Source organism: Alligator mississippiensis, chromosome 1, assembly GCF_030867095.1.
Source record: "Alligator mississippiensis isolate rAllMis1 chromosome 1, rAllMis1, whole genome shotgun sequence".
Taxonomy (NCBI): Eukaryota; Metazoa; Chordata; order Crocodylia; family Alligatoridae; genus Alligator; species Alligator mississippiensis.
This window is the reverse complement of record NC_081824.1, coordinates 319,678,124-319,690,081: the sequence shown is the minus strand read 5'-3', so window position 1 is coordinate 319,690,081 and position 11,958 is coordinate 319,678,124. Positions and strand designations below refer to the sequence as shown.

The 11,958-nt window shown below is 46.9% G+C and overlaps 1 protein-coding gene across 4 annotated transcripts in view; it reads right to left on the bottom strand.

The window, feature by feature from the left end:
* Positions 1–11,958, bottom strand: part of MAP3K15 (mitogen-activated protein kinase kinase kinase 15) — a 164,496-nt gene that overhangs the window by 3,131 nt on the left and 149,407 nt on the right. For 3 of the 4 annotated variants that reach the window (XM_059720882.1, XM_059720881.1, XM_059720880.1), the window contains exons 23-28: positions 8,220–8,405; positions 4,514–4,619; positions 3,482–3,695; positions 634–746; positions 334–443; positions 150–226 (exon numbers count right to left, since the gene is read on the bottom strand). In XM_059720882.1, coding sequence (XP_059576865.1) covers positions 150–226; positions 334–443; positions 634–746; positions 3,482–3,695; positions 4,514–4,619; positions 8,220–8,405 — 806 coding nt within the window. The remainder of the gene's footprint in view (positions 1–149; positions 227–333; positions 444–633; positions 747–3,481; positions 3,696–4,513; positions 4,620–8,219; positions 8,406–11,958) is intronic. The other variant, XM_019495043.2, reaches the window with a different exon arrangement.

The window sequence follows — 11,958 nt, the reverse complement described above, 5'->3', positions numbered from 1 at the left end:
CAGTTTACTATTATAGTAAACTTCAAAGACTATTTAAAGACTTTTTGCTATTAAATAAGTTAAAGATGAAAAGGACCTCGCACTAAAAAAAGTTTAAGACAATAGGCAAATGGCTACCAGATTTCTAGAGGTATTCAACAATTCCTTACCGTAGTTTGAGGTATCTCAAGTCTTCTTTACCGATATTATTAAGGACATCGTTGAGAGTATAATCCTCTTCAGCAAACTGAAAAACAAAGTTGTTCTTAGAGTAGTAGTTCATTGATTGCAAACTGATTTTAATAAACAGCAAATAGGCTGTTTACTTTTGCTCTGTGGACTTTGTTTTTTTACCTTCTTTATTGCATCCGAGTCCACTCCTTGCTCATTCAACCAATTGATGAGCTCTGGATCTACATTCTGGCTGACATCTGATAGAGGCTCTTGAAATTCTGTAACAGAATCTGAGTTACAGTTAGGCTGCCCTTTGCGTGTTTACTGTTCTATGTCCCTGGATAGGCAGTCTCTCAAACTATTCCAAACCCCATATTAAAGCCAGATGAAATTACTTAGCTCATTTGAGTGTTTAGTAAAAACTTCTATCTAAATCCTTACTGGCTGGAACCGAGCAGGTAGCAGACATCTATATCCTACCTGCAGGCTTGGACTTTAACTGAAGCAGATGTAACTCCAGGGTCCGCTGCTCTAGAGTTTGTCGTAAGAGGGACTGATATTCTCTCTCCTTCTGAACCAAGTTTTCCAAAAGCCTGTTAGCCAAACAGGTCAGTTAAGGGAAAAGTTTAAAACAAAATATTCACATTTTCCAATGATTAACTTGAACAAACATATAAGGATTTATTTGATATGAGACATCCATATTCTTGAGTTATTTTCCCATGCATCCACTCCCATTTGACGCCAAATACAAACACAGACTTCACTTTTGTTAGCTGCTGTCTCTGGGCTGAGGACTAAACATTCCTGATCACATGTTCAGAGATTTTGCTGCTGGGGCTTTGTCCCATGTTCACGTTCAGTAGTTGTAAATCCTTGGAAGGTTGTGATGCATTAAAGTTAGCATTGGAATGCATTGACCTATTAAAGTTGGTACCTGTTAGGAGAGGAAAAACTTTGCAATGCCAGGGCCACCCTCATCCGAGATAGTATTTGAACATGCATCTCCAACTTGCCAACACCCTGCTTTAATCGCTAGGCCAGAGCCCTCTACCTGAGGCATTTCAGAGTCATTGGGAAGTTTCTGCTCCACTGAGCAAAGGGGCGTAGGCTAAACACCAGGCTACTCCCTTCCAAACTAGCAGCCATCTCCCTAAGCCACGTGCCTTTTGGCTCGCCCCATTTGGTCCTGGCCCCACATATCTCCTCTTGCTGCCTAGAAGGACAGCATCAGCAGGATGGCTGGAGAGCACACAGGATGGTGGTCTGGATGTTAGAGGACAGTGCTGTTCAGAGATACAGATTCAAACCCACTTTTGAAGGGTGCCCAATATCTAGGTCTTCTACTTCCTCGGCAAAAGACAGCATTTGGTGGCAGCAGCAGCCTGGTGGTGTCATAGGCAAATAGCTACTAGCTCATAACGCTGCAGGGCCGCTGCTGCCACCTTCTCCATCTGAGAGCCACTGATCTTTGGCAGACACCATTTTGTGACATATTTGCACGCCAAGCTGGTTATGTGTCAACATGGCACATGGAGCAGGATTGCAATCTCTGCATAAATACCAAAAATGGTAATTACACAGCCGGGTAACTGTCATTTGAATGTGTACAATTAACTAGTATTCTGTCTTTAGTTACTGCCATTTGATACTAGTCATGAGAACTCATGCACACAGAGGGGTTCTACAACCGGCACCCTTACTTCAGACTGCTAATTTGTAAATAAATTGTGCATGTCTGCACAGAGTGGGATCTTGACACTTTGCTGTTGCAGGTTGCCCTGCAAGATATAGTGCTTAGTTTATTGCTGAGTATCAGGGCTATGCAAGGCTTCGGACAGAGCTTCGGATCCGGAGAAGCTTTGGACGCTTCAGGGTCTGAAGCAGCACATCCAGGTCGAAGCGCTGGCCTCGTTAGGCTTCCCAAAGCGCTTCAGAGCCACCTTGGAGATCCGGCCATAGGATATAATGGGGAAAAATAAAATATCTATAACTTTGTTGTTTTTTGTCCGTTTTGGATTAAATTTTCAGGAGTGGTAGACTCTCCAGAGAGGATGAAGCATACTAAGTTTCAAGAAGATTGGTGGAGGGGTTTGGGGAGAATGACACCCCAAATTCTTGAAAGCAAAACTCATTGTCACGTCTAGGCATTACAACATAGTGGGGTGAAAACTGCAGGAGTGTTAGCCTATGCCGAGACCACAAAGTCTGCCAAGTTTCAAGAAGATCAGTGCAGGGGTTTGGAGGAACTGCTACTCAAGCTGCGGACAAGCAAAACTGATGCCATGGGTGCTTGTGGGACTATCTCTAGCTTGGGGCAGGGAGGGGAGACACTAATGTAGTCCTGGCTGCTAAGCTACTGTGTTACCAGTTACTAATCAATAAATCAATCAATCATGATTCACTCAGGGACCAAGGACTCGGGGACCAGCTCAATACACAGGACCTAGCTACTACATAATGACTTAACCAGCATCAATTAGCACCTACAAAACCAGGCTAAGGAGAGGAAAGAATCAGGACAGACACTGTCTTGGCACGAGTTTTGCCTGTCAGCAGCTAGGGGTGCAGGGCCCCAGAACCCCCCTGCACCTATCTCGACAGCTGGCAGGCTTTGTGGCCTCAGTAAGAGCTACCTGCAGTTCTCACCCCTGTGTTGTAACACAAGCTGTGACATGAGTTTGGCTTTCAAGAATTTGGGGTACAGTTCCCACAACCCCCTGCACCGACCTTGAAACTTGGCAAGTTTCATGCTCTCAGCAGAGGCTACCATCCCTGCATGTTTTTTTGTCCGATTTGGATGAAACTAAGTTACAGATATTCAATTGATTCTCCATTACACCCTGTGGCCGGATCTCTGAGGCGGCTCTGAAGCTTTGGAGCTGTTTCGGCTGGATCGAGGCAGAAACCCGGTCTGGAGCGCCGGATCGGATCGCAGTCATCTGAAGCAGCTGGATCTGAAGCCAGATCAGATTGCTGCCGACTTGCACAGGCCTACTGAGTATTTTTTTAAGTCCATTTAGTGAACTACAAATTCTTCTTTGACTAGAGTGGGGTTAGCAACATACAGCCTGCAGGACTTGGCCTGTGCAGCAGCCGGGAGCCACAGCAGGTGACTATGGCTGGAGTGGTGGTAGTGCAGGCTAGGTTGGAAGGGCCCATGCTCAGGAGCTAAGCGGTCAAGTGGCCCCTGCTCCAAAATGCTGCTAACTAGTGGATACTGCAGTGGGTGAACAGGTCTATGAAGAAGTATTCTGGAGTGTGATTTATCTTTGCAAGGGTTTTTCCAAAGAGCACATAGGCTACATCAGGTCTGCAGGAAAGTTACCTGTTGGTTTCTTGTTTAATTTTGCCTAATTCCAAGCTCAGCTGCTGTTGCTTTGAGTCGTGGTATGCCACAGAACTGATCGTGCTCACTCCAGATGCAACAGCTAGCTCCTCATTTCCATTTTGTTCAGCTGGCTGGTAGTTATTCTCCACTTCCTCTCCATCTTTATCCACACCTTCAGTCTCTGAGGCTGGCTCAAAGTGAGCTCGAAGCTCTGCACAAAACAATGAGGAAGTCACTACAGTAACACTGTATTCAATAAACATCACTGGAAAGCAAGACCACTTCCAGGCATTTTTCAGCCCCTAAAGTAGCACAGTTCCCTGTTAATTAAAAATGCTGGCACAGTTCACTAAAGGGGATTTTTATCCTGAAAGTTTCCAAATGGAATGTACTTTACAATACTATTTATTGGGACAGAGACCAGAAATGCAGAGTGGAATGTAATAGTATGAGATTTAAATACTTTGCACAGTCTCTTATGTTAATCAGACCACAGACTTTATGACATCAGTTCCAAAAAGGATTAGAAAGAGTGGCACTATTAGCTTACATGTAAACAGGTCTCTATCCTATAGAATTTATGATCTGCTTACAGACTGGGAGATATACCTGTGACGTAGCAGAATTAATGAATAATTCAAGCCAGTTGCATGCCCTCACAATACTGTTTATAAAATAGGGGGGGAAAAGGAGAGTTGTAGAAACCACCTTCCTCCTGCCTTCTAATGTAGGGGTAAGTTACTGCCTAATTCTAGAAGCTTTTAGATTTAGGTTTTCCCCGCCAGTCAGTCAAAAATGAGTAAAACCTTTTCCTTCTGCAGAATCAAGGTCACTGGCAATATACAATGTGGTAGTTGCAAGGTTGTCATCCACACGACTGAAGAAAAATCACCCAAGTTCCTATTTCCCCTCTACAAAAAGATCCAAAACAAGATGGATTCATCAGCTGGGAAAAAGTGCATGTGTTTGTGATGACCAGTGCCTGGAACTGTTCCATTCAGGAAACAGTTCTGGGAGGTTTAAATTTACCTGGAATAAGAATAGTAACTGCGGCTTGGACTGCTCGGCGAATTATATTATCCATTGCAAACATCCAATGAGGCCTAATTAAATGATTCCTCAGTACCTTGTTCACCTACAAATACAGAAACAAACCAACAACCAGGACCTTTACACCACAGACAGCTCTTACCTTTAAAAATTCAGATCCAGTGTTGAAAAGGAACAGCAATCTTGATTGTATTAGTCAGCTCAGTCCTGCTCTCACCCCCCACCCCCGTCTCTTACCCCCCAGCAGCCCACCAGGCTGTTTGAGGTGGGGTCATTCTACAGCCCTCTTGTTGGACCTGGGCCATGAAAGAATTCAAACTCTATTGGATTAGAGGAAAAAGGAAAGAGCACAGAAGCAAGTCTAGTGCTTAGGGCAGCTGATTAGCCAGAGAGTGGTCTGGGTTTGGGAGTATTCCCAATAATATCTGTATTTTATCCCACTGCTATTTAATGCAAAAAAACAGCCATCGCCCTTGGAAGTCTGACTCTTACACGAGCTCTCTCACTTGGGAAAGTGTATTAACCACTACAATCCTCTTCTCCTTTCTGCAGTTTCAAAAAAAAAAGGTAGCACTGCACTTTCATCTTGCAGGGAGTCCAGTCCCATCAGTGTGCATTAAGCATGGTCTCAGGAAGCCTAATAAATTGAGCCCCACCAGGGAAGACATGGGGTAGGAGTGAGCTGAGGTCTTAGCTCTTTGGATTGGGGCATATGAATAGGTGGCATGTGAATAGGTGTACCTCAAGATGCTCAAGGAACCTGAAAGTGAAATGGGGGAGGTGGGAGGCGAGTTCAGGAGCCTCCAGGTTCAGTCCAGCAGCTGAGCTGGAACAATTTGGACTGCAATTTTTTATATTGGAACTTTAATCTTGCTTTAGAGACCAGGATCTTTTTATTGATCTAGACCAAATAGATTAGACTTCACCAGGTTAGGAAGAACATATCCTAAATCTCCCAGGTGGTGATAAAGTACAATGCTCTCAGGAGCCTCTAAGGCAGGGCTGTCCAACTTCTAAAGTGTCCAGGAGCTGCATACTGTGCAGGCCACACCGGCAAGGCTGCACTGGTGTGAGCTATGGGTCCCTGGCCCACACTCTACTCCCCCGCACTGTGTATAGGCAGCTGTTGCACTGCCTCTCCCTTCGCCCCCATGCATGTGGGAAGCCCCCACCTTAACTCCCTCACTGCACTGCACCGCACCATAGGCTTCACCAGCACTGTGTGCTCAACCGCCCCATTCCCTGGGGCAGCAGCAGCTGAAGCAATGGGGGGAACATCAGCCAGGTAGGAATCCCCTGCACACCGACCCTCATGGGCTGCATACAGCCCACCAGCTGGACAGCCCTGCTCTAAGGTATCTGACATTCAGCATTTCTAGCACTGCTAAATGAAATGATGCAAGACTAAAGATGTGGCATCCATTTTTAAAGCACAAGCTGGTTGAACTCTCTCCAGTATCTGAGCTGATAAATAGTCTAGAGGGTTTGCAGATGAAGGAAAACTGACAAAACAGATCGAGTCTAGCTACAAAAAGATGAGATCATAGGATTAAGGGATCATTATGAATGGAGTGCAAAGTTCCATCTAGTGCTGCTGGAAAGGAAAGAACTCTGGCAAAGGGGATTACACTCAGGTCTCTCTTTATGTGAAGGTTGCATTTAAAAAAACCCTAGCATAAAGTGAATTCACATAAAGCAAATCCATTATTACATGTAATTAAGAGGGATACATACCAGCCTCACTCTACTGCCCCCCCCACCAAACCATGACAAATTCAAACAGCAATCACACAATACAATAACTGCTGCACAGAGTGACTGTGAGCTCTGCACTGCAAGCAGCAGCACGTGCAGGGGGTGCATCGCCAGGGCAGAGCAGAGCGGGCTGAAGAGGCACCTGGAGGAGGGAAGCAGGGTGGCAGGGAACACCGACTGGCTGCTCACTGCTCCTGGCTCTGCCCTGCTTCCCTTCCCCAGGTGCCTCTCCAGCCTGGCGGGCATGACTCAGTGCAGCTGGGAACAGCAGGGCTGCGTGGAGAGGCTACGAACTCCCTGCTGCACCAAGTCATGCCCACTGGGCTGCGGAGGCACCCGGGGCAGTGAAGCAGGGAACAGTAGGGCCGCATGGAGAAGGTGCTCACCCTGTGCTGCAAGCAGTGGTTCATGCAGAGGGCACATCGCCAAGGCAGCACAGGGCAAGCACCTTCTCTGTGCGGCCTCACTGTTCCCTGCCCCCAAGCCTCTGCAGCCCAGCGGGCATGACCTAATGCAGCAGGGAGCTCATAGCCTCCCCGCGCAGCCCTGCTGTTCCCAGCCACACCAGGTCATGCCTGTCAGGCTGGAGGCACCTGGGACAGGGAAACAGGGCAGCAGGGAATGGCAGCTGCTCATCCTGTTCTGCTGTGGGGACGTGCGTCCTGTGCCTGCTTGCTCTTTGACAGGTGCAGCCCCACGCCACAGGAGATGCGTGGCCAGGGCAGCGGGGTGCGGGGCCCTGGGACCAGGCAGGGAGAGGAGCTGAGCCGGACCCAGGATTAGGGTCAGAACCCACTGCACCCGTGCGTCTGTCCCTTCTGAAGTGTGTGCAGCAGCGAGGAACTGGCCCTCCTCCACCACCACCACCAAGCCACCAGAAGCTCTGTCCTGTGCCCCGCCAGGGCCCTGCAGCTGCACACTGCAGTCCCAGGCCCCAAGCACCCCCCCGGTTGGACAGCAGCCCCAGCCCTGCCCAGCTCACTCCCTACAGGGGCCTCTTTCCCTGACTTGCCTGCTGGAGCTGCCCTCAAGGCTACTTAGGGCCACATGCATTTACTGTACATGCACGTGGCACCCCCTGTCTCCACCTTCTTTCTGCTTCCCCCCAACTCCCTGCAGGCTGCAACTCTGCCAGCCTGCAGGGAACTCATTGCTGGCTGACTTTGCATAAGATCGGATTCTTCTCACACAAAGCAGATTTCTGGCATAACTAAGGTCGTTGCATATAAACAAATTCGCACAAAATGAATTCACATAAAGAGAGACCCAAGTGTATATGGTTTGCTTTGAAGAATTTGATTATTTTTTACAGAGAACTTGGTGAGTGGACTTCAGTCAAAGTGGCCATGGAGCCAAGTACTCATGTATTTGAATAGAAAAGATAATTACATTAAATTTCAAGGGAGCATTTGTCTTGTGCTTAGAGTAGCCAACCAGCTTTAGGAGGGGTCATCAGGGGCTTTCACTGGTAATGGATACAATACTGCTGCTACTGCCACTCTGCGTACCAAACTTCAAGCACTGATGGCCTTGGCCCTTTGGGGAAGCCCATGCTTCAAGGGCTCCAGGTAATGTTCAGTATGCTATAGGAAGTTATAGCCACTGTGTCAACAGAAGCCACCTAGCATCAGTGGCTGAACATAGCAGCACAGCACTCCTTCCCTCTCATCCATAGCCATGGTCTCCATGGCACCTCCAAAAAATCCTTGTCTGGCACACATGCCCATAGGGAACCAGGGCTGGAGAATGGCTGTGCAGAGGACAGCATTAAGAACAAGCAGAGGTGGAGGCAAGGAAAATAAGGCAGTGTGGGGAAGGCACAGGGAATTAGCCTCTGGGTATAGGAAGGGAAGTAGTGAGGTGTTGTTTCTCAGACAGGGAATTTTCTCTTCCATCTATTTCTAGGTTCTGTAATGAAAGTAGGACTTACTGCATCCTGAAAGCCAAACAGAACCAGGTGAATCTGGTTGATGGAAGTGCTGTCAAAGTCCAAATCCATTTTTAGCTTGGATATAGTGGAGGCCATCACTCTGTGCTCAGGAGAGTGTATGAAGTCCCTTAAAATCCCAATGATCTGCTTGATGTGAGGGACTGACAGCTGCAGTTCTTCAGAACTCTGCAGAAAAGGGATTGAATGCATGATGCTGAGGCACCCAGGAGCAAATACATCCCATATAATAAGAAACAAATGGTTTGAAACCAGTAATGTTCCAGGATTACAATGAAAAACTCGCTCATATTTATCAGATAGCTGCATCAGAACTTCAACCCCTACTTAATTTTCACTGTACTCTCTGCTCTTTTTAAACCTTCACAGGAATTGTAAGGGTTACTTCTGGAAAATAAAAACCTGGTGCTAGTGGCTGTCACAGGAGAGAGATAGAGATTTCTATGGGTTCAGGCAATAAAATGAGAAAGGGTTAATAATTGTTTAGCCAGTGCCCTCTATCTTTGCTTCCCTATATGTACTTTGAACAGCTGGCAACACTCAGGTGTGTCCATGCACAAGATGGGCTCACTTGCTTTACATATAGTAGAATTACAAGGAATGCAGACCTTTGCCATTAGCGACTCGTGAAAAATTATAGAGTTTTAAGAGTTTATTAAATAAAGGATTTCCCCTAAGTCACCACATGAAAACTAGTGTCAGTGGCAAGGATCAAGTTAATCACAAAGCTATATTTTTTTCTGTTCCCAACTTTGCTGCCCCCAGTCCAATTAGCTTTCCTGAAATTTTCTCCAATTTACTGTAGCAGCACTAGAGGGCAGCTCCTCCATTCCCACAGTCAATACTGTCCTGCATGCTTATACTAGCCAGTGAGGCAGACGGCAGAGAGTTCGTTAAATTCCAGGCATCCCATTCCAGGGAGGGGGAGAGAGGGGGAATTTGGCTCTGTTTGAAGACATTTCTATTTTCAATTTGACTATAAAGTCATCGTGCCAGTGCATCCACCACTCAGGACCCTGTCTGAACTCAGTGTAGCTTCTCTACTAATATGCAGATAATTTTCTAAAAAGAAAATGCATCTGAATCAGGAAAGCTGCACTGGCCAGGCTAAATGAATAAAATTGTTTTAAAAGAGTCTATATTTATAAGTCTATTAAGTGAAAAGAACATTAAACCAATTCATTCATCACCACTTTTCTTGTTATTGCATGGTTTTGTTTGTTTTTTTTTCCTTTTTTTAATAGGAGACATTGCTTTGGATCTCCTGATTCATCTCTGGTGAATACACAGCTTCAAACACACCATTTCTTACATTACTAGTTGTACTACTACTCCACCAAGAGGAGTCCATGCCAATGGATGTGGAAGCCCTCGGACACAACAACGCAGGTACAACTTTAAGTCAACAGGGTACCACACGTTGGCTGTAACACACCTAATATCCATGGTGCTAACAGACTTAAGGACACAGAATTTGTGGGGATAACTTTGTATCTACAAGGTATTGTGCTCCACAGAGAAGTGGCACAAAAGCTAAAGCACAACCTAATAGTTTTCACTCAGTTTGTGGTCTGATGAAAGGATTCTTTCCTTCCAGCACCTGCAGTTCACAGCCTGACTGCTCAAAAAGGATTTGTCCCTAAGGGAAAGACCTTTAATTCTTCCAGTATTTTCCAAACATCTGGTGTTCAGCTGTGATTTACATGTTGCTTCAGAAGATGGCACTCTTCCCTTTAGTAGAGCACCACAGCAAGGTCCTAGTATAATGTTAGGGACCCTTGCATCATCTTTTTTGCTTCTCACACAAGTAAGGGTATTAAGCCCCATGTTCCTGGCCAGTTGCCATTGGTGCCTACCCACTTCATGTGTTCTAAATGGATAAAGCATTTGCCATTAAAATTATGCTAAAATGCTACAGCTGTCCATAACACTTCAGGCGAGATGGCTCTCTGTACAGGCTGGCACTGCTGCTTACATTTTTATCTATTTTTTCCAGATAAAAGGTTCCTCCTAAAAATCAACCCCATGCTTTGGGGTTTTAGTGCATGTGGTACATAAAGACAAAGCCATGCAAGGTGGTGTGTTCCCATTTACTTCAAGGAAGAACGCGCCAAAAAATAACATCAAACATAAGGGGGATTTTGTACACATATTTCAATGTAAAAATCATATCAGAAAAACAGGGGAAAATAAAACCAGACAAATACACCAAATGCATTTTACCAAGCTGCTAGCTTGCTGCAGAAAAGATGATGTTTCTCTTTAATATTTTGAACTTATACAGATATTTTGTACCTTTGGACTCAGTTCTCAAAAATTCATACCAGGCTTTCATCTTACCAGAGCATGTGCTCTGAAACTGTATAACTCCATAGTTCAGCACTTTATTTCTTTCTCATAAGAGATGAGTCCAAATCAAACTGGACATCGTACTCTACAACCTGACGAACTGAAACCTGGATCTTGTAAAAAGGCCTTATCTTTAGTCTGAGTCAAATGTGAGCTGTAGGAGATCCCCAGTATTTTGAGGATTAATATTTTCTTTGGCAAAATGTCAGACTTGTAACAAGAGGTTTGTTTTTTTCCTGTTTGACTCTCATCAATCTAAGATCACATACCATAACAGGGCTCAGGCCCATGCTACATTTTTAGGTCTCCAATGGCCTGGACACATTCACATATGCAAGCATGGGTGCTTGCAGCAACTCAAATAGCAGAGGCATAAATTTGCACTGGAGATTTGTGCCTTAGCACACATGCCTGAACATGCTCTTTGGTGAGAAGCAAATTGTGCCACTTGGGGCAAACTGACCCTGCCCAGCTCCTCCAGGATCTGCAGCCAGGGGAGGCTAGAGACTGTAGTATAAAAAGCTGTCCTGCAGAGCAGCTCAGGACTACTTGCTCTCAGGAGCTTCTGAGGCCTAGCTAGTTGACATATGGATGCAAGCCCCTTCTTCCAACTGGATTACTGCAACAGCCCTGCCAGCAGGTCCCATCCTGTCTGTAGCTGGGCACACAGGGTGCAAGAGGTGGGGATGATGTGGGGTATGCAGGAGGGGGGTGAGAAGGGGTGTGGGGTTCTTGGTTGGATGTGTGGGGGGGGTTGTGGGTGGATATGTTGGGGGTGCAGGTATAGGGGGGATATGGGGTGTGTGTGGGGGGTTGTGGAATGTGGGGGTGGGGTGGGGTTTGTACGGGGCCGCCACACACCCACCCCTCCACCCACTCCCTGTGGCAAACAGCCTCCAGTGCTGGCAGCAGCAACCAGCTGGGCTGTTGGGGCCATGCCTCACTGCAGGCACAGTCCTGTGGTGGCACACAACCGCCTGACCCAGGATCTGCACATGGCGAACACAGCCAGCCCAACCTGGCCTGCCTCACTAATGCATGCCTTTGGACAGAAGCTGTGGGTGGTGGCAGGAGCATTCCCAGTCCTGTCCATAGGCACGTGCTAGTGGGGCAGGCTTGGCTGGCTGCATTCACCAAGTGCAGACCCTGGATCAGGTGGCAGCGCACTGCTGCGGGGCTGTGCCTGCAGTGGGCCATAGCCCCAACAGCCCAGCTGGCTGCTGCTGCCAGTGCTGGGGACTATGCACTGCATGGGGTGAGGGGGGTGGGGGTATGGCAGCCCCCTCCCAAATCCCCCCAACAAACTCCACACCCACAAACCCCCCACACCACCCTCACACCCTACATTCCTGCCATTCCCCACACACTCCAC